Source organism: Lineus longissimus, chromosome 4, assembly GCF_910592395.1.
Source record: "Lineus longissimus chromosome 4, tnLinLong1.2, whole genome shotgun sequence".
Classification (NCBI taxonomy): Eukaryota; Metazoa; Nemertea; class Pilidiophora; order Heteronemertea; family Lineidae; genus Lineus; species Lineus longissimus.
The window spans coordinates 18,226,858-18,250,735 of record NC_088311.1 but is presented as its reverse complement, the minus strand read 5'-3'; the positions used below and the strand labels follow the sequence as shown (position 1 = coordinate 18,250,735).

At 40.5% G+C, this 23,878-nt stretch overlaps 1 protein-coding gene and 1 long non-coding RNA gene across 2 annotated transcripts in view; both read right to left on the bottom strand.

Annotated features, from left to right (window-relative positions):
* Window positions 1–9,173: 9,173 nt before the first annotated feature.
* Window positions 9,174–23,878, bottom strand: part of LOC135486804 (sushi, von Willebrand factor type A, EGF and pentraxin domain-containing protein 1-like) — a 48,270-nt gene continuing 33,565 nt past the window's right edge. Inside the window, exon 9 of the mRNA XM_064769904.1 lies at window positions 9,174–9,217. Coding sequence (XP_064625974.1) covers window positions 9,174–9,217 — 44 coding nt within the window. The remainder of the gene's footprint in view (window positions 9,218–23,878) is intronic.
* Window positions 11,550–14,529, bottom strand: LOC135485869 (uncharacterized). Its single transcript, XR_010446641.1, has 3 exons — window positions 14,446–14,529; window positions 13,778–13,969; window positions 11,550–11,699 (listed from the first exon to the last, which is right to left on the bottom strand). It is a non-coding gene; the product is annotated as an uncharacterized LOC135485869 (long non-coding RNA).

The window sequence follows — 23,878 nt, the reverse complement described above, 5'->3', positions numbered from 1 at the left end:
CGATGTCGAGGTTCGAATAATGAACTTTGAGTAGGCGTGTAGTGGGTGCATTTGAGTGCAACCTCTATTTCATAAATGTTAAGAAACAATTTATACGTGTGGGCTCTCAGGGCATTTTTAGTAGGAGCTAAATATCTTGCGGTGCTTTCAGCGCTGGCTGTTCGCTAACAGTTTTGGCCATGTGGTTGTCACACTACCGTTCTAATTGGAACTTCGTTCGAGTGGAGCGCTTCTGAATAGGCGGCTAACAAGAAACTACCAATCTTAATGTTGTCGCCGACGTATGTGTACACTAAACTTGGGATGTGCGTCGGGCCCGTGTTGAAATGCCGTCCAGTGCCAGCTGGTGCGTTTTTCGCTGATTCGTGCAAAATTCAACATATCTCAAAAGTTCAATGGTTGACCCTCGATTTTTTTTTGTTTTTTGTGTAGCGTAAGCAATTGTCTTTCACGGGAGAATGGTCACTGTAAGAATTATTCAGGAAGAAATGTATTATATTTGGGGTTTTCCGTGATTTTCCTGCCCAATTGGCAATATTACCATTTGGGATGGTGAACAGAGCTAGGAGCAAATGCGACGCTTATGATTTATTTAAAGAAATAAACTGCCCCTGCAGAATCAGGGGATTCGGGCGTTTCCAGTGATATACGACATCAACGGGTTATCATCATGCAATCACATTGGAAACGCATTATAAAATAGATGTTACGTCCTGTTAACGGATCACGTCATCATCGCGAACTTCGGGAAAACTCCCTTACGAGACCTACTGATGCGCGGTTTGCAAATGCATTCATTATGGGAATATCCGAAACCCATAATGACATTGCAAAATATTGACACACGTTGTCCCGAGTCCAGCAAGCAACTAAATTCAGGACATGCACTAGTCATCAGTGGGTTCATGGTATGGGACCAAACATCCCACGAAAGCGAGCCAATTTTAGCCAAAGACAGGCGTTTTCTGTCGCTGTTGGCTGATTTGAGGCTAGAAACAAACGATAAGAATGTGTTTCTAAAGGATAACCTAATTTTACATACCTGCTACGATGTTTGAAAAAATAGCATTCCAAACAATGATCAGATAGAAAACCTGTCTCATTTTGTTTCTCGCACAAGAAAGAAATTGACGATGCTCCTTCTTTCAACAGCACGTCTGTGACAATAAAGGTCCATAAAAGTATCGGATATGGTGTGCGTAATAGCATGAACCAATTTCGCAATTGTTTTGTGGCGACGTCTATGGAAATTGCGCCGAGACAAGACCAGCATTGATTTTTTAAGCCTTTTAGCAGTTAAATTGTCAATGTTTGACCGCGACGCATCAAATACTGCGTGGGATTGTAAATCTGAAATTTTGATATGATATTCCGGACAGTCGGGCAAGTAAATGGTGAAAAGTAAACTGGTAATTGACCACGGAAATTTTTTGATAATCAACAAATTAGACAGACATTGATATTTCCAGTCTTTTCAGCCAACTGGCAGAAAAATCTCATAACACGCCCCCTATTACCCAAATATCAAAATTCGAAATTAATTTTTCATCAAATAATTTCTTTATATCTTTAGACTTGCCACAGCAAATATGTACTTGAGAGTTAAAAACATGCAGTCGTCTAATTGATAGGCCTGGACCCTCCAACCTATGAATATTCATTGGTGGTCTTGTCTTCGCCCCTACTTGGCCGATGCGGGTGGCCTTTGAAACCAAATATTGATAACAAAGATTGTTCAACAAAAACTCGTGATGTGTCTATCATTTCAGAAATAGCTTGTGCCCATTCGGTGATATTTCTGGCAGACGATATCTATCGAAGGGAGTCTTTCCTACTTTCCTTTTTTATTAATAGTTTCTAGCTAAGGTTTCAACTCGAAAAGAAAGTTATTTTTTTCGTCCCAATGTTCGTCCCTTCTGTCCAATCACTTTCAGGGACAGGCGAATAGGAAAGATATATTTCGTGTGATTGACCAAGTATTGGTTAATTGATTTTATTCCTTAAAGGTGAAGACAAAGACTCTCAAAAACGGCATCTGGTGTGATTTTTGGAACGACATTTCCCGCGGACACTGCAATGAAAAGTGAAATGGTTTTTTTCTGGGTCGCCACCGAACTTAAACCTACGGCATTCGAGGATCTCTTTTTTAAAATAGACCATCGGGCTATCTTGATAAACACTCGGGAGTTATTACATTTGTAATTATTCGGTTGCAGCAAATCAGGATATTGCACTTAAGCATTTTACTGCAGACAGTTTTTGATACCCTGAAATGAGTGATGGATTCTGGCGTGGGCCTTAGCTGATTTGAGGTACTGGCTGCGGAAAAAGTGTAATATTTGGTATAAAGAAAGGAGGAGGAGGTGGAAACGAAGAAAAGACACCTGAGATGATGAAAAATAAGAAAAGAAAAATATTTAACTTATATTTGAATATTTTCGTCGTCGTCGTCGTCGTCGTCGTCGTCGTGAAAAAAGCACGTGGTAAGTGGTAAATTTGGATGTTGTGTTCAGCTTGAAATGTACAAATCTAAAAAAAAACATCTTGAGTCCCCTTCATAAAAACATCAAGTTAAAATGATTAGTCGTTAAATATATGATATTGATACAATTACCAAAACATAATCATTATTTCGACGCCTCTGCTTTATTCTTTTAGTAGCTATTGTTTTTTTGTGTTTTCAAGAAAATGCGTGAAAGCCATCAAATCTGTTATTAATAAGTTCATCCCCTACATGGACTTCCTAACATGCCTAATTCAAGACGATTTCTGAAATTTGGTCAATTTTGTTTCACACGATACTTTCAGTGTCAGTCAGTGGTGAACATCAGCAACGTACCTCGTCTGTATGTTTCGTCCCCATGCTCGTCACTAGAAAATGTCAATGCTAGAATGCACTATATTGAGAAACTTTTTCGCCAGTTATTCTGTTTTTTATCATTCATCTGTGAAAATCTCATTTCTATGTCTTCAGAAGAACGGGTTTAACTCCACCGAGAAAATAATTATGTCTCTAAAAATGTACAGAGGATTTTTGCCACCGTGACCAAGTCCTGTAACGTCGAAAACTGGCATGACGTAACCGACCATCACCAACTGAAACACAGCTATAAAACTCCTGAATAATTTGATGTTGTGTACTTTCCTCAAACAACATCTAGGCAGAACGTCTCATCAGAACTGCCCCTTGTTTCGTTTTGTCCTTCGTTCCATTCCTCCATTTTGTAAAGTGGATTCTGGAAGACCTTCACGTTGGATTTGGCAGGGGGCTCTTCTTCGAGTGTATCATGCGGTGGGCTTTCTCGACTGGAAAATATCAGACAAGACAAACAAAATGTATGGATTGTTTGACAAAAAAGAACTATCTTATCGTTTAACACCACGATTCAGGCCCTGTCCGCCGGCACTGTGTGGTTTCATTCCAGGACCGATATATTTGAATATCTGGCTTTAGACCAATGTCTGAGGAAATCGAGCCTCTTATGGCAAAACATCGCGTTAATCGCCAATGTGGAGGTTGCATAATGTGCTGTTGACGCTGGATAAAGAAGTTCAGCAAACCGGCTCCGATAGATGGCAGACGATGAAACCGGACTACAAATTTTCTGATCAAATGAATACTGAAAACTGTCAAATTTTGCGAATGACCTTGATTCGCAAAAATTAAAATTGCCGGATTTGTTTTATTATTGGAAAAACTGCAAGATACGTGGTCCACTTCAAAGGAATATTTGTCAAAATGGAAGTACGACATTGAGATTTGACCTCACGTTTTATGAAAGACGTCTTAAATAACCTGGGATTCTCATCGAAACAAGTCATTAGGGCTGAAGGCCGAACTTAAAGCAGGCAAACTTCATAATAGACTTTTACACTCTTATCACATTTTGCACTTTTTCATTGGTGGCTTCTTGCCACTGTCCTGATATGATCAGAGCTCCCTGATCGGCACTCTTTCATTTTCTAACAGCTTAACTCCCCATATAATACCGGAAGTGATGAGCAGTACACACCAACTAAATTGTTCTTTCACCCTTGTACAATCCTGATCCAATACCTATTATTTTTATTATTATTATTATTTAATCTAAAGTGAGGTAAGATACCCTTTCCTTGTCTGAGCTGAGGGTCGAAACATAACAGGAATTGATTATTTGGCAAACCCGGCTTTCCATACAGCGACTTTTTTGACCAAGATGGAGAGCCGAACTCATTCATACTGCATTAGCCTGCCAGGAGCTCATTATCATATCCGTGTTATCAACGCGGTAAACAACACTACTGGATGTATAGCGAAGGACCTTACAATGTATTTACTACACTTATCAGTTAATCACATTTTAATTTTTTATGAACTCTTGTGGACAATTTTACAGAAGGACTTATTTTAAATATCAAAAAGTGAATCTAGAGCGAGAGCGAGAAGACCGCGATTGTAAATTATGCGCATATTAATTCCAATATGATATCTGTTCACTGCTCTGATTGGCTATGTTGTGAAGTCTCCAGCTCGCCAAACAGGGAAGAATTTTGTAATGTTTGGCCAAACTGGGTTGATTTTCAGTGCTGTTTGGCAAGCGGCTCTCCAAACAGAACAAAAATGATGCTAGTTCGGCAAGCGGTTTGCCTAATATCCCCAGCCAACATAACATGCAATAAAAATGTCAAGGAAACGTCATTTATTGTTTGCATTTGACTTTCTTTAAAACTCTGACCGGGCATTTCCCGCCTCAAGGTTTGTTGTAGGGTGTGATCGCACGAGCACTTACATCTTCGCCATCCTGGAAGCGAGATTGAAACCGGTATGAGTTGAACGGAAGGCATTTGGCATGGATTTTGGTGTCAGCAGGAGTGGAATATCGAACCTATCCTGCGTATTCAAAATTTGGGCTGCGAGATTTGAGAGAAGAACGCACAAGTACGATCGATCATATTACGCTAGTCATCCGGTAACTCCACCGGCTACCGGATATGTCTCGTTCGGTTTTCAAAGTTTTGCTATCTATTGCTAATAGGGGTGTTCACTGGTCGGCATGGTTTCCAACAGCTTCCCCTCGCCGAATCTGTTCGTCGTTCAAGGTCAACCGCTTTCGTTTGCTTCAAGTTGCAACCAAAGCGCACGAAGACTTCATTTGGGACAGAACCTTTTTGGCGAGTGGTCCATTTCTTTGGTTTGGAACCAGCTGTCGACCCATATAAGGATTGCAGACAGTATCATTTCGTTTAAGCACTCGCTAAAGACATTGCTGATTGAGAAACGATTTGAGGGATTTTTGAGGGAAGTTCAGATAGAATGGAAAACCTCAGACTCCAGTCAAGCTGAACTTGGCACCGACATGTAAAAACCACAATAATCCGGTTGGCTCTTTCCGAATCTATCGTGTCAGTACTGCATGCATTGTATACCTCCAGCTGGTATAATTTGGAAAATGGGAATAACGTACCTTTTGTTTTTAATTGCCAAAATAATACCAATGATTACCAAGACGAGAACAACTGTCGCGCAGCCAATACCAATTCCGATGTTCATTGCTGATACTGAAAATAGAGATAACAAAGAAGACACCAAGAGAGAGGTTTTGAATTATTTATGTGTAAAAAAAACTCATATAAACAAATTTAATAGAGAGGTTTAGAAATGGTCACCGTATACATGCACGCAGCAAGGGCAAATGTGGTCATGACCGAGTTAGCAGAAATATTCTCTATTTTCACGCTCGGGAATTGTGAAAGGAACACACATTGAAAAACCTAGTTGTTCCTCATTTTGCAATACTTCATATTCGACCGATGCGGAAACCTTCAAATCGCACAATGTATAAGGAACTTGAAATTCGCATTTTACCTCATCTGGGTCAGCACTTGAGAATGGCAAGCACAAGTTACTGATGATGTAACAAGTGACAGGGTTATATAGAGTGATGCATCTGAGATTATCATTCTTGCCAGTAATATTGTATATAATACGCAATAGTTTCCGTTCAATTGCTCAGTGAAGTCTTTAATTACTCATTCTTAATTTTTTTTGACAATCCCAACTTACCTGATTCATCACGCGTATTTGTGCGTCCTCCCACGTCTCCATGCACGTAATTCAATGTCGACGAAGGTGACTCCAATCTAATTTCTGTGAATCAAATCAAATTGAGTTGACCTTGGATTTTTTGGTCAATCAAATCGCATTTTGTAAGGATTAGATCAAAGAAGGCATAAGCATGTACGTATAGGGCAAAACCAATGGAAGTTGTCGCTCTTTTACTAATATTCGACTTAAGTTTTACTGAACTCTGCCATATTCTGTGAATGACCGCGAGCTGTCCCGATAGTGATTATTAAAGCACGAGACTTGTAATGGAATATGGGATTACACTAGTATTACCGTGCTTCAGAAAGTCTTGCAGATTGAGGTCAACTTAGTTCGTTCAAAATTAAAATCAGAAATTAAATTTGATATATTCCTAATAAGTAAATGATGCACTGAATATGATTTGGACAGAGCTACTGACGCGTGTAAACACGTAGAAATGCTCTACACGCCAATTAAGATCGCGCTTAGGCTTCTATTTACTGTGCTGCCCCTTGCTTATTTCTGATAACCAACAGAAGACATGTTAAATACACCAACAAACCACGTCTTAGGAGACGAAGAAATCTTATATCGGAAATTTCCAAAAGGTTCTCACCTGTGCAAATCGGTATTGGATCTGCCCACACACCCTTGATGCTAGTCTTATCCTCCTGGACGCAAGTGGACGTTGCCTTCCCAGTAAGAGAATAGTTATCCTCGCAGCTGTATGATACTGTTGAATTATATTGTAAGGAACCAGTGGATGCTTTACCATTCTGTAGAACGGGTTGGTCACAGGTAATTTCTTGAGAGCAGAATAGAAGCGAATGTTTAATAGGCATTATAGATGGTGGGTAGGTGCTCCAAATATATTTCTTTGGTGAGGGCAATGTGCTTTGTCCATACTCACATGTTGGTCCATAAACACATAAGCAAAGTCCCCGACTCCCAAGGCCTTTGGTATTTATCGACGTCCTGTCCGCAGCCCACGATCAGAGCCTTTAAGGGTCAAACGCTCTCTTAATCGCGGACATTGTATGAGTGAATATGTCGCTTAGTCACACAAAAAGATGCGACCATGACCGTTTCCTTATTGCCTACGAAAAACTGAGCTGAATGAATTTAATAACATCGTGCTTCGAACTCATTTAAGTCACACAAGAACTCTTAAGCGTCAACTTTTTCATGTAGGTCCCCATCCGCTTGCTCATCTTGCAGCGAATGTGCGCACTAGTTTCTAGCGGCTCACATGTTGCTGTAAAAAATTAACATTTAAAAACATGAACATATATTTTGCAGATAAGACCACTTCAATAGGGAGACGCAAGTAAATGCTACCAGAACTTAAACTGCCCTCGAAAACCTGCTGATCGTGTACAATAAGCATTGGTTTTACCTTTGCAAACAGGCGTTGGCTCTGACCACTTTCCCTTCGCGCTGTTTGGATCTTCATGAACACACGTAGAATTCGTCTTTCCTTCGAGAATGAAGCCTTCATAGCATCTAAAGTTCACTGTGGTGCCATGGGTACTTAGCTCACTCGCTGTTACTTGTCCATTCAGTAAGATAGGCGTTTCGCAATTTATGGCTAGAAAATGAATCAAAGTATTGGTATTGATAATGATCAGTGAATCACGCGGGCAAAATGTAGAAGAGACATGGGGAAAACCTACAACCTGGAGGAACTTTACCTTTACACACAGGCGACTGGTCATTCCATTTTCCATAAACGTTGTCAGTTCCGTTTTGACTACACTTGGAGCTTCTTTTCCCATCAAGAACAAAGCCTTGGTTACAATGATAGGTTACAGTTGACCCATACACCGCTGCTTTGGTGACTGATACATATCCGTTTGATATGACAGGAGGTTCACAGGTAATAGCTAGAAAAGAAAAGAAGAATACAACACAACATTAAGGACCATCTCAAAATTCCTTCAAACCACAAAGAAATTAAATGTTTATTATGGGTGCATGGGATGGCAATTGGCCAATCGTGTGCGGTAGCCATTGGACTTACCTTTGCAAGCAGGCGTTGGCTCTGACCACCTTCCCTTTGCGCTGTTTGGATCTTCATGAACATACGTAGAATTCGTCTTTCCTTCGAGAATGAAGCCTTCGTTACACCTAAAGATCACTGTCGTGCCATGGGTACTTTGATTACCCGCTACTACTTGTCCATTCAGTAACAATTGTGTGGTGCAATTTATGGCTGCAAAAAGAATCAAAGTACGGGATTGTATCGATAATGATAATGATCAAGGCCAAACATGGGGGAAATGTAGGATGGAAATGAGAAAAGCTCCAATCTGGAGGAACTTTACCTTTACACACAGGCGACTGGTTAGTCCATTTCCCATAAACATTGTCAGTTCCATTTTGAATACACTTTGAACTCCCTTCCCCATCCAGAACAAAGCCTTGGTTACAATGATAGGTTACAGTTGACCCATACACGGCTGCTTTGGTGACTGATACATATCCGTTTGATATGACAGGAGGTTCACAGGTAATAGCTAGAAAAGAAAAGAAGAATACAACACAACATTAAGGACCATCTCAAAATTCCTTCAAACCACAAAGAAATTAAATGTTTATTATGGGTGCATGGGATGGCAATTGACAAATCGTGTGCAGTAGGCATTTGACCTACCCTTGCAAACAGGCGTTGGCTCTGACCACTTTCCCTTGGCGCTGTTTGGATCTTCATGAACACACATAGAATTTGTCTTTCCAACGAGAATAAAGCCTTCGTCGCATCTAAAGCTTACTGTCGTGCCATGGGTACTTTGACCACCCGCTATTACTTTTCCATTAAGTAATAATGGTGTGTCGCAACTTATGGCTCGGAAAGGAATCAAAGTACGGGATTGTATCGATAATGATAATGATCAAAGCCAAAAATGGGGGAAATGTAGAAAGGAAATGAGGAAAGCTTTCTCTCTGGAGGAACTTTACCTTTACACACAGGCGTCTGGTCAGTCCATTTCCCATAAACATTGTCAGTTCCATTTTGACTACACTTGGAGCTTCCTTTCCCATCCAGAACAAAGCCTTGGTTACAATGATAAGTTACAGTTGACCCATACACCGCTGCTTTGATGACTTATACATGTCCGTTTGATATGACAGGAGGTTCACAGGTAATAGCTGGAAAAGAAAAGAAGAATACAACACAACATTAAGGACCATCTCAAAATTCCTTCAAACCACAAAGAAATTAAATGTTTATTATGGGTGCATGGGATGGAAATTGGCCAATCGTGTGCGGTATCCATTGGACTTCCCTTTGCAAACAGGCTTTGGTTCTGACCACTTTCCCTTTGCGCTGTTTGGATCTTCATGAACACACGTAGAATTCGTCTTTCCTTCGAGAATGAAGCCTTCGCTACACCTAAAGATCACTGTCGTGAAATGGGTACTTTGATTACCCGCTATTACTTGTCCATTCAGTAACAATTGTGTGGTGCAACTAATGGCTGCAAAAGGAATCAAAGTACGGGATTGTATCGATAATGATAATGATCAAGGCCAAACATGGGGGAAATGTAGGACGGAAATGAGAAAAGCTCCAATCTGGAGGAACTTTACCTTTACACACAGGCGACTGGTTAGTCCATTTCCCATAAGCATTGTCAGTTCCATTTTGAATACACGTTGAACTCCCTTCCCCATCCAGAACAAAGCCTTGGTTACAATGATAGGTTACAGTTGACCCATACACGGCTGCTTTGGTGACTGATACATATCCGTTTGATATGACAGGAGGTTCACAGGTAATAGCTAGAAAAGAAAAGAAGAATACAACACAACATTAAGGACCATCTCAAAATTCCTTCAAACCACAAAGAAATTAAATGTTTATTATGGGTGCATGGGATGGCAATTGGCCAATCGTGTGCAGTAGGCATTTGACCTACCCTTGCAAACAGGCGTTGGCTCTGACCACTTTCCCTTTGCGCTGTTTGGATCTTCATGAACACACGTAGAATTTGTCTTTCCTACGAGAATGAAGCCTTCGTCGCATCTAAAGCTCACTGTCGTGCCATGGGTACTTTGACCACCCGCTATTACTTTTCCATTAAGTAATAATGGTGTGTCGCAACTTATGGCTCGGAAAGGAATAAAGGTACGGGATTGCACCATAATGATAATGATCAAAGCCAAAAATGGGGGAAATGTAGAAAGGAAATGAGGAAAGCTTTCTCTCTGGAGGAACTTTACCTTTACACACAGGCGTCTGGTCAGTCCATTTCCCATAAACATTGTCACTTCCATTTTGAATACACTTTGAACTCCCTTCCCCAGCCAGAACAAAGCCTTGGTTACAATGATAGGTTACAGTTGAACCATACACGGCTGCTTTGGTGACTGATACATATCCGTTTGATATGACAGGAGGTTCACATCTCAAAATTCCTTCAAACCACAAAGAAATTAAATATTTATTATGGGTGCATGGGATGGCAATTGGCAAATCGTGTGCAGTAGGCATTTGACCTACCCTTGCAAACAGGCGTTGGCTCTGACCACTTTCCCTTTGCGCTGTTTGGATCTTCATGAACACACGTAGAATTCGTCTTTCCTTCGAGAATGAAGCCTTCGCTACACCTAAAGATCACTGTCGTGCCATGGGTACTTTGATTACCCGCTATTACTTGTCCATTCAGTAACAATTGTGTGGTGCAACTTATGGCTCAAAAGGAATCAAAGTACGGGATTGTATCGATAATGATAATGATCAAGGCCAAACATTGGGGAAATGTAGAAAGGAAATGAGAAAAGCTCCAATCTGGAGGAACTTTACCTTTACAAACAGGCGACTGGTTAGTCCATTTCCCATAAGCATTGTCACTTCCATTTTGAATACACTTTGAACTCCCTTCCCCATCCAGAACAAAGCCTTGGTTACAATGATAGGTTACAGTTGAACCATACACGGCTGCTTTGGTGACTGATACATATCCGTTTGATATGACAGGAGGTTCACAGGTAATAGCTAGAAAAGAAAAGAAGAATACAACACAACATTAAGGACCATCTCAAAATTCCTTCAAACCACAAAGAAATTAAATGTTTATTATGGGTGCATGGAATGGCAATTGACCAATCGTGTGCAGTAGGCATTTGACCTACCCTTGCAAACAGGCATTGGCTCTGACCACTTTCCCTTTGCGCTGTTTGGATCTTCATGAACACACGTAGAATTTGTCTTTCCTACGAGAATGAAGCCTTCGTCGCATCTAAAGCTCACTGTCGTGCCATGGGTACTTTGACCACCCGCTATTACTTTTCCATTAAGTAATAATGGTGTGTCGCAACTTATGGCTCGGAAAGGAATCAAGGTACGGGATTGTATCATAATGATAATGATCAAAGCCAAAAATGGGGGAAATGTAGAAAGGAAATGAGGAAAGCTTTCTCTCTGGAGGAACTTTACCTTTACACACGGGCGTCTGGTCAGTCCATTTCCCATAAACATTGTCAGTTCCATTTTGACTACACTTGGAGCTTCCTTTCCCATCGAGAACAAAGCCTTGGTTACAATGATAGGTTACAGTTGACCCATACACCGCTGCTTTGATGACTGATACATGTCCGTTTGATATGACAGGAGGTTCACAGGTAATAGCTAGGAAAGAAAAGAAGAATACAACACAACATTAAGGACCATCTCAAAATTCCTTCAAACCACAAAGAAATCAAATGTTTATTATGGGTGCATGGGATGGCAGTTGGCCAATAGTGTGCGGTAGTCATTGGACCTACCTTTGCAAACAGGCGTTGGCCCTGACCACTTTCCCTTTGCGCTGTTTGGATCTTCATGAACACACGTAGAATTCGTCTTTCCTTCGAGAATGAAGCCTTCGCTACACCTAAAGATCACTGTCGTGCCATGGGTACTTTGATTACCCGCTATTACTTGTCCATTCAGTAACAATTGTGTGGTGCAACTTATGGCTGCAAAAGGAATCAAAGTACGGGATTGTATCGATAATGATAATGATCAAGGCGAAACATATGGGAAATGTAGAAAGGAAATGAGAAAAGCTCCAATCTGGAGGAACTTTACCTTTACACACAGGCGACTGGTTAGTCCATTTCCCATAAACATTGTCAGTTCCATTTTGAATACACGTTGAACTCCCTTCCCCATCCAGAACAAAGCCTTGGTTACAATGATAGGTTACAGTTGACCCATACACGGCTGCTTTGGTGACTGATACATATCCGTTTGATATGACAGGAGGTTCACAGGTAATAGCTAGAAAAGAAAAGAAGAATACAACACAACATTAAGGACCATCTCAAAATTCCTTCAAACCACAAAGAAATTAAATGTTTATTATGGGTGCATGCGATGGCAATTGGCAAATCGTGTGCAGTAGGCATTTGACCTACCCTTGGAAACAGGCGTTGGCTCTGACCACTTTCCCTTTGCGCTGTTTGGATCTTCATGAACACACGTAGAATTCGTCTTTCCTTCGAGAATGAAGCCTCCGCTACACCTAAAGATCACTGTCGTGCCATGGGTACTTTGATTACCCGCTATTACTTGTCCATTCAGTAACAATTGTGTGGTGCAACTTATGGCTGCAAAAGGAATCAAAGTACGGGATTGTATCGATAATGATAATGATCAAGGCCAAACATGGGGGAAATTTAGGACGGAAATGAGAAAAGCGTTCTCTCTGGAGGAACTTTACCTTTACACACAGGCGTCTGGTCAGTCCATTTCCCAAAAACGTTGTCAGTTCCATTTTGAATACACTTTGAACTCCCTTCCCCATCCAGAACAAAGCCTTGGTTACAATGATAGGTTACAGTTGACCCATACACGGCTGCTATGGTGACTGATACATATCCGTTTGATATGACAGGAGGTTCACAGGTAATAGCTAGAAAAGAAAAGAAGAATACAACACAACATTAAGGACCATCTCAAAATTCCTTCAAACCACAAAGAAATTAAATGTTTATCATGGGTGCATGGGATGGCAATTGGCCAATCGTGTGCAGTAGGCATTTGACCTACCCTTGCAAACAGGCGTTGGCTCTGACCACTTTCCCTTTGCGCTGTTTGGATCTTCATGAACACACGTAGAATTTGTCTTTCCTACGAGAATGAAGCCTTCGTCGCATCTAAAGATCACTGTCGTGCCATGGGTACTTTGACCACCCGCTATTACTTTTCCATTAAGTGATAATGGTGTGTTGCAACTTATGGCTCGGAAAGGAATCAAAGTACGGGATTGTATCGATAATGATAATGATCAAAGCCAAAAATGGGGGAAATGTACAAAGGAAATGAGGAAAGCTTTCTCTCTGGAGGAACTTTACCTTTACACACAGGCGTCTGGTCAGTCCATTTCCCATAAACATTGTCAGTTCCATTTTGACTACACTTGGAGCTTCCTTTCCCATCCAGAAAAAAGCCTTGGTTACAGTGATAGGTTACAGTTGACCCATACACCGCTGCTTTGATGACTGATACATGTTCGTTTGATATGACAGGAGGTTCACAGGTAATAGCTAGAAAAGAAAAGAAGAATACAACACAACATTAAGGACCATCTCAAAATTCCTTCAAACTACAAACAAAAATCCATTGCTAGCCAGGTGAAGATGATTTGAGTCATTTATCAAATAAAGTTCTTATCAGGACAAAACTTAAGAAGAACTTCTTTTTGTATGAAATGTACGTCTTACCTGTGCATGCAGGTATCGGGTCAGCCCAGCTCCCTTTAACATTATCAGGACCATCCTCGACACAGGTCGAATTTCCTTTCCCTTCTAGAACGTAACCTGTGTTACACCGGTAGCTAACTGCTGAACCTAGATGTACAGTTTTCGAAACAGACTCTTGTCCATTTGTCAGGGACGGCGTGTCGCAGGTTATTGCTGGAAAGAAGAAAAGACAACACATTTAACAAGGTTAATTCCATTTGAGTCGTATACAGTTCTGATTTAAAGACAGCACGCGCTTTGCATATGAATTTTTTTTCCAGCAGGGCAAGGGGAGTTCCTTGTCCCAACGGCCTATACACAGAGACGTCGGGTGTGCCAATGTCTCTTTCACATTACAATGAACGTCCTTGGCCAGCTCTTACTTCCAAAACGAAGCCCTTTGACGAACTGATAAGTGACTGCTTATCCTAGAATTGCAGTCTTCGTGGTAGGACCGAACTTGTGCAAAACGATGTCCTTTACCTACTGATAACTCCCCTTAAATGAGCCTAGAACAGCGGCCTTCGGGGCACCAACTTGCCCATTTAGCAGAGACGGATATTGCTGGCGGAACTGACTCGTAGCACACGCTGAATAAGACTCTATTAGTCAAGGAGTGCAGGTTTCTTTTCCCTTTGAGTTTGTCTCACCTCTACAGACGGGAGTTGAGTCTGCCCATTTCCCTTTGACATTACCAGGACCGTTCTCCACACAGGTTGAATTCTCTTTCCCTTCGAGAACGAAGCCTTTGTCGCACTTGTAACTCACGGCAGAACCGACGGTTGATAGTCCGGGGGCAGAAACGGTTCAATTTAAAGTCGTGACGGTGGGTCGCAGGTAATTTCTGGAAAAAGCAACATGTATTTCATTAGACCAAAGGATAACATCGTTAGTAAATCGCAGGACGGAAAGAAAGAATCAACAATTTTACAGAAGAAATAATCAAATCCTCAAGAAATAGTCAATTCATGAGAAAATTTTCTTCAGTGGTCGAAAATCCAGCTAAGATTCTTTTTAATCAAAGTCTTTCTCAGTTTCATGCACATGAACATGCACACATATACATGTACATGAACATTCGTTACAAGAGATCCAGGCGTGGCACAAAATCTTCAGTTGAACGTAGTGAAAATAACTAAATTGGTGATAACCTCTAATACATATGTCTTATGGAGTTCATAGACTGGAGTCAGTAATTAATGTTATGCGACGTTATGCAATGTTACCCAGATGCCCAGCTCACATCATCAACCACCTGAGGGGAACTCGAAACTGCTAAGATTTATCAAAGGAAGCTTATTTCGCATTTCAACCCTCAAACAGAAGAATTTATCAACTTCCAATTCTATGATTACGTGCTCAAAAATAGCTGGTAATAGAAATAAAGATGCCAAGAAAAGCCAACAAGCAACTTCCTGACAACACGACGATTAAAATATTGTTACAATAGTATGTCATTCAAAATTCAACAATTACCGATTTGTCCGCAAGATGACTTTTTTCTAAAACTTTCTGTTATCAATTCCCTTATCTTTGCATATTCATGTAGGTATCGGGTTAGACCGGCCTTGGCGCGGCCCGTCCTACTACCAGAAGGACGGGGATTGACCTCGAATGGTGCCGTTTCATTCGTCAGGCCGAGAGTAAACAACTCTATCGCATTAATTATTTCCCCGTATCGACTGGCATCACAAGTCACCCTATGCACAGTGATTGGTCGATTCGAAAATAACATAGGGCATGCACCTGGTGAACGTATGGTCATCCCCAGTAACAACGCTGCCCTTGGATAGTCTGGCCATCATCCAAACAGCTACATGCGTATCCTGAAAACACTGGTCCACGCACGGGCGTTTTTCAAAAATGTACATAGAGCCGCAGGGTTTCCATTTACCTAATACTATTAAAGGTCATATATCAAGGTTTTTTGCCATTTTCTGCTGTAAGACGATTTCAAAAGTGTACCTAACACTTTATACAATACAGAAATGCAATTAGCTCCATCCATTTTGAAGATATAGCCAATTATGTGTTTGACAACTTGATTACCTGATCAGGCTAGCAACTGGCTTGTTAGAGCCAGGCGGCGGGTTCAGCAAAAGTTGTGATGTAGATCATGTCATGCAATCATAAAAGCAGGAGGGCCTTAATTAGTTATGCACACCTGGAAGTAATGTGTTTCATTCACTATGGTGTATTGTGTGGCTCCGAATTGTGTCAAGGCTAGCACAAAGAACAATCGAATGACGGATGGGACCCATTTTCATGAATTTCCAAAGCCAGTTGAACGTGCCCAAGCAGCGAACAAAGATGGGACTAAGCGATGGTCAGTCTCCTATCCGAAGGCAAAGAAGGGTGAACCTGTGGCAAGGGAAGTGAAAGTACCAGTGACTTATGGTAGGAACCTTTTCAAAAAAGTACTTCTATATCATACATGTAGGTTGAGGATGCTCCTTGAAAATGGCCATATATAGAAAGGGTGACAACATCCGATTGCTTGGCAGAGTGCCAAAGTAGTGTTGTTGCAGTCGTCTTCCTAGCCGCTGATAAAGACTCTCGCCTAGCAGTGGTTGGCACGGTATATGAAACCAGGGGCGGGACATACCACTGCGGTGGGAGTGTACTCTATTAAGGAGAGCACTTGTCAGTCCCATGGGTGTCCTTAGGGACCATCTCAAAATTTACTGATGCAAAAAAAGAGGAACAGTGTTTGTCTGGGGGGAGTTTTCTAGGTGCTCAGTGTTCACAGAGAGACTAACACTGTTCTTCTATTTTGGCATCAGTCAATTTTGAGATGGTCCCTTTAGAGAGGTTCCACTTGACTGTGAACACCATTTCCATTTCCAGAGGTATTTCATGGAGATGATATTGTGTCACCAAAAACAAACAGGACATCCTATAAATACAAAATATTTATTGTTCAAAAAAAATCAAAATATTCGTTCCTTTTCAGAATACATTCAACTTCTACTGAATGAGGTATTGAGACTTCGAGAGAAAATGCCCTCGTACAGCACTGCATTGGCCAATAGAGAAGATCGCATCAAGTCTACACCCAAGCCAGTCTGTACGAAATACACGAAACGTCAAACCAAACTTGAGGTCGTGGATAGCCGGAAGACTCGATTTAATCGGACGCTCAACTCTTTGGATAACGAAAGCCAGTGTACTCCTCTGAGGGCCAGGTAGAGCGAATCTTGTCACGAGCACAGACTGGAAGAGGAAGTCTTTGCTTTTTGCCCAAACGTTGCCAGCACCAGCGCACAAATCTGCGGTATGCAAGGTATCTCCATAATCTGAAAAGACAGTTTGAGAGAAAATTTGAGTTCAGATGAAACATAATGCATACAATGTAGTATGGTCATGAATCCTTTGTGCTGAAAGCAGTTGTTTCTGTTTTGTAAATAAATAGGAAGTGTACATGTACAAGTTTCTGTTATTTTACTTATTTCAACTTACTTGTGCATTGGCTGATCATTTCCTATTGGCCCTTGATCTTGGATAAATTCATACATGGCACTTTCCAGGACATATCGGTCAAGGCAGTTGCTTGCGAATCCGGGATGCAGAGTTATGCAGGCAACTCCATCTGGCTCATAACTTTCCTTCTTGGCCAGAACTGGGGAATAGTCACTGCAGCACATCGACTCTGTTCCAGTGATTTGAGCTGTGCAGTTTCCACAGTCACACCTGAAGTGATAAACGTTTACATATTTACAAAAAATTATGATTAACACTAGACCAGTTGCCAGTTGCCCTCCTTGGCTTCCCTCAGTCTCAGTGATGATGAGGCCGAGTCCATGACATGGCAGATGGCAAATGTCCTTCAGAGACTGTTCAAATACATACAACCATTGAACCAATACAAAGCCATCCAAGAAGTGCCAGAGCATCAGATAAAGTCCAATTGTGTATAGTAGTAGTGGATGCATGTCATGATGTAGTGCTGTGTGCATAGAGAACAGAGTGAGAATGTAAACAAAACTTGCCATTTTCTGTTGCCTGCACGTTCAGGGCGTTCATCCTCCACTTCCTCATCACTTTCGTCCGAATGATCACTCTCATTATGATCTAGTGATATCAATGGCTCGAACATGTATGGCTCAACGTTTAAATATCCTTCTGTATCGACCAAAACATCCTCAAATTCACTGCTCTCACTCTCTGAACTGTATGCGGAAGCCATCTTGCTTTGTTCTGACTGACACGACCTACGTCATCAAAAAATCCCTAGCGGCCACATGTGGAACTAATCTAAAGTTGTGTGTGGTGGGAAATTCAAATAGTTTCAAATTGAAAATTGAAATAACTAAATAATGACTTTATTATTAGAATTTTTTTAATGTCTGGGATCTTGTTTTTTTAACCCTCAACATATTTCATGAGTATCAAGCATGTTTTCAAACCTTGATATATGACCTTTAAGGCTGCAGCACTATTAAGCCCCACGGGTGGCGCTGATTGGCCACTGCCGGGGGCCAGTTTCTTTTTACAGGTAGGTTTGTAGCCCATTATATAGCCTCGATCGGAATAAGTTTTAGTGTTTTAACGACGCGAAAAAATTGCTAACTGTTAGTTTTTCATATGAGTTGTCTGTTTCAATCATAAATTACACTTATTGGATTGTTAGTATGCACTAGCAGATTTAATTCAATAAAATAGTTCATGTTTGGAAATCTACGATAAATTACTTAGGTTGTCCCTCCGTATATGCTCCCGATAGGTGGCCAGTGTGTAACCACTATTGGCCAAATTACGGGCCACTCTCTCTATTGTGATGAGTCATTCTAGGGTCTCCATCTGCGCAGGAGCTGCGCTGTAGGCTTAATTGCGTACGGCTGGAACTCCTGGCATTTTTTAAGGCCGCACATGTCATATACAACGGACTATAGTATCGAGTCTTCCTATTTTTTACCGGCATCGTCACGTCCATTCAAAACGCAAGTGGAGCTACCATTTCCTTCAATAATGCATCCTGAACTTCAGTACGTGCACGACTCGTCACTGACTGATGACCGAGTTTATGCCCTCAATAAACCGACACTCACGCTTGAAGCGGGATTGCCGGCTGCTCTCTAATACCACAACACCCACGCTGTTCGATGATAAATGTGTACCATATTGTCTAAAAACCGTATGATAAAAACAAACTGCTTTCTCGTTACTCAATAAGTTATATTCAATCCATTCCTTGCTTTGATAAGCACTGACTATATATTTTGTTGTTTTGTGGTATTTATCGACGTTTCTCACCGATTGCGGGAGGGGGGTTAGATAGATGCTTCTTAAAAGATCGTGTAATAACAAGTTCGCAGATACGGCCCATGCATTCGAGATTGAAAGCACGTTTGTTTTCAAGGAAAGATGTAAGAGCCGTTTTGATTGGGCAGAATGGATTTGTCCGCCTCATCCCGAAATTATCCACCAGTTTACTCCATGGTCAGTAACGTGAGCAAGGGGTGGAGCAAACGACTGACTCTGGTATTCGAGGATGTCAATAACGTACATGTAGTGTGCATTAGGCCTACCTCAGGCCTACATATATGTATCTCACGACAGGAACGGGGAGTGTTGGATTTCGGGCGGACACCTGTCAATTCGCTCAGTTGGGTCGCTGACGGACCACGGCTGAAGATATGAATGGATCTAGACATTAATCTAGACAATAAATCAAAACAGTCTACAAGATGATAGTTCATTGACAAAGTACTCGAGGTTCGTTTATTTGGACGAGATTTTGTTGACCTTTATTGTTCCACTTAATTAAATTTACGATATTTGCCTTGGCAAAGATTACACCTGTGAAGAAAAAGTGCGAAAATTGACACGTATTTCACATCAACACACAAAGTAATAGACTTAGTAAATGTTAAGCTCAGTCATGTTAATAGAGAGGTTAAGATCCTGGGCGCAAGCGACAATCGTAAACCGGGAATCATGTTATCATAATGTCGTTGCGTTTAGGGCCGGTGTAGAAGTTTAAAATGTCCTAGGATAGAATGCCCGGGAAACAAAGGATTCTATTATGCGCTTCAATCTCTGAGCTATTGACGGTCAGGGTCTCTATAGAACAATATTGCAGAATACAATAGGGCCGGACACTTTTTCCAGGGGGGCATTTGTTACTGTTACACCGGTGTAGCAGTCGGAAGTGTTCAATTGGAAAAAGAGAATAAAGCGCATGATAGAATCCTCTGTTCCGCGGACATTCTACCATAGGAAATTTCGAACTTTTACATCGATGTAGCGGTCGTAAAATAATTGTTTTAAAAAGTATCGTCCTTCCTTCTTGTAATGTGACGGGAGGCATTGTTTTACATAAACAAATAACCTTCAATTACCTCGGATTCTCCCCGGAACACTGAATCATTGCATAAGTTTTCCTATCACATAGGGTTATTTGAAAATAGGCTGTTATCTCATCTGTCCAGATCTTGATAGTCTTTACTGTTTTGTTGAATACGTGGCCATGCAAGACACTTGCTTAAACAAGCCGTTTATTTTGCATGTCCAGGTCATAAACGGTGTGCTGATTTTCTTAAATGGCTCAAAATCATAATCTATGTGTGAATGTGGAGCTGATAACCTTTATGAAGGAGACAAGATGTAGATTTCGTTTCACGTTTGCCTTTGGTTTAAATAGAGAGGTTCAGATTTTGACCCGAGAATGAGAACGAGAACGATGCTGCATTTGACGACGGATATCGCGTTGCCTCTTGACCGACATACAATGAAAGAGCGTTCCTTTAATGTCGGGTAGGCCGGCCTATGTCTAGAAACAATTTGATGTCGTCTACTAGAGAAAACATCACCTTGTTCTCATTCTCGTTCTGCGATCCAAATCGGAACATCTCTATTTTATTGGCAGCTTTACCTACCTTGACACTGGGGTCTATCAGCTGACCATTTCCCCTTTTCGCCGCTTATTTCGCACGTGGCATTGGATGCTCCTTTTAGGGCATAACCTTTTTTGCACGACTACTTCGCCGTACCATCGATGGTCACTTTCGATACAGAAACCTCACCGTTTTCGAGAGGAAGCTGTTTCGTGCAAACTATATCTGAAAACAGAGTTTAACATGACACCATTTCAGAATGGAAAAAAGAAGTCCGGCTAAGGGCCTGCTTTGATTTCAAATACCATCAACTACTACAAAATGTATACGCCTATTACTCCATGGTCACTTGTTCCGATTTCTGATCTTGTAGGGTTGTCCAAAAAAAGTGTGTAATTATAATTTCCGTAATTTTTCTACAAATATTGTCAGTCTGCTAAGATTTTTCTGCCGGGGGAGGCACTGATGTTATACATTATGACGATGAAGCATTTTTAAGTCCACCTTTTTTCCTCACATGTTTAAAAGACATGTTTCTTCGTAACGTGTTTGATTTTTAGAATGTCCATTTCCTCTAACTTTTCTCGCATGTTCCGGCGATGCAATAATGAACCAGAGCTATTTCTCTATCCAATTGCACACTTAATATTTATGTTATCACTCAGGGGTGCTTGCACATGCCCATGAGACTTTGCTGATACCATAAAAACCTCATTGTTTTTGTCTTATTTACATGCCCATTCAAACCGTGATGTGCATCGACACTGAATATGAGAACCTCAAAAAGTGTGGGAAAATGAAGATTCTGAAAATCGAACATTTAAATAATCATAAAAAATGAAGTACATGTAATTGGAGTTGACGAGAATGCTTTTCACTGTTAATATGATTGTCTACTAACACTATCTTATTATTATTATTATTATTAAAACATATTTTTAGGTGCCTTTATCAACAAATTGCTCAAAGGCACCTTACAATCTAAGAAACAATGTGCTCAAAGTACTAAAATACAGCAATAAAACAATAAAACAATTTAGGACCACATGATTAAAAACGGATTTAAAAATAGCCTAATTTAAAAAGATAGGTTTTCAATGCCTTCTTGAAGACGCCCAGGTCAGCTGTCGATCAAACCCATGGCAGAAATACAATATTTATTGGTAGACATTATGGCAAATTAAAATTGCACACTTTTTTGGACCACCCTATTTATCTTCTGTGGCATGAGTGTGAGATGCAGCCCAGACGCAAGACACCCTGACACGAAACTATTTCTGAGTTCGATCAGTTAAATTTGCCCGGTCTTATTAGCTTCAAATAGGGCCTTTTGACGTAGCATGGAACATAATTAGGTGATACACTGACTAAAATCGGGTTATTGAGAAACCGAGAGGACACCATATCCAGAAAATAGATTTCTATAGGTCGTATAAGGAATCTCAGATGTTTTAGCAGTAAAATGGCGTGTCGATAGAAATCGTGTGAAAAACGTAAATCACCCAAGAAAAAAGAGTTGAGACTGAGAGGCCCCTTTCTGTTGAAATCGTGCGACAGACTCATCTCACGCTAGAAACAAGGGATTGAAGCTGAAAATGCGAGGTAAGAAGACTTCAGACAGAACAGTTGAGCAGTGCTCGGCTGTGCGAAGGGTGCCGACATATTGCTAGTGATTGGGAAGGTCTATTTGCCAGAGAACACTTTTAGAAATAAAGGTTTTTGCGCTTTTGAAAACCTTTAATGGTTCAATGGCTAACACCAATATGCACCCTGTAGCGGTTTTCCAGTAAAATGAAACCTTGCAATAAATGATTTTTGAGATTTTTAAGAACCTATATTAAAGGTTTTTTCATTTTGATTCGCTATGACTCAATCATGTCATCCAATATTGACAAAATATGAAGTATCCACTTGAAGTTGTTACCACTGTGTATTATTTTAATAACGGGTTGTGGTAAGATGATTCAATCTGTAAAATATCAGTATAAACTGTAGGTTCGACAATTTAAAGGAGCTATAAAATCAGATTGCTTAGATTTAAATTCGGTTATGGAGTAAAGTTGTTTAAACTAATGCAAATTGTGTCTTCTCGAAAGAGCAGGTTTTATGCCATGATCATAGTGGTGAGGTTTTATGCTATGAACGTATAGGCAGAGTGGTGAGCGACCTACCAGAACAGTTTACGTGCAGCTTGGTATTTATGGATGTGTCTCCATTTGTCGCCACACACGCTTGACCATAAGGACATGGTAATAATCCTTTATGTTTGCAATTGTATTCTTTCATGAAGTCCAGCTGAAATGATAAATCGTACAAAAGAAATCGTACAAAAAATCGCTCCAACAGCAAGCCAAAACTCGGCCATATAGCCACACGGTGATTTGTGTTTGGAATCTGCATCATTGATCAGGGTCAGTTCAGTAGGTCACAGGTAGATTACTGAAAATAGAGGCTGTCGTACTCATCGCCCATCACTCAGCTGTACAGTCGTGCCCAAAAGTTTACATACACTTAAAACTTTCGAATAGGTCTACAATAAATAATTCATGCCATATCTTTTTTTCCTTGGCTATATGCAAAATATGGCATTGCACGTAAAAATGTAAAAGACTATCTTTTCGAATCCTGCAGTTATTAAAATTGAAATGGAACAGAATCAAACTCTGGTCCATTCTCTGACTTTTTGTGAGGAAAGTTCGAAAAACATATGTTTTCGCTTGGTTGATATCGCAAAATCTCAAACATATGAGATTTCATTAAATGTTTTGTTTCTTTTGATGCCCTTTATAATGGCAAAATCATTAATGACCAGTTTCATTGATTTTGGACGAAATGGGATATTTAAATGTCCGGATAACTTCCACGTTTTCCCTAAAATTTGGCACTTTTTCGATTTAAATAATTTCGATATTATTATAACAAACATATTTTTTCCAAATATTTTTTACAGAAAGTCAACGAATTGACCAGAGTATGATTCTCGTATATTTATATATTGATAACACCAGGATGTAAAAAGACCGATTTTCATGTTACAATTGTACATGTATTTTGATATCGTGATATTCGCATGATATTTTTCAATGAGTGCCAAGTTTTGCATTAAAGAAAAAAAAATCGGTATGACACACACCATTATTTTATTAAATGTATAATGTAAACTTTTGGGGACGACTGTACATACATAATGTTAATCACACCACAGGGAAAGCAAGTAAATGACACCGCATAACTATGCGAGAATGTT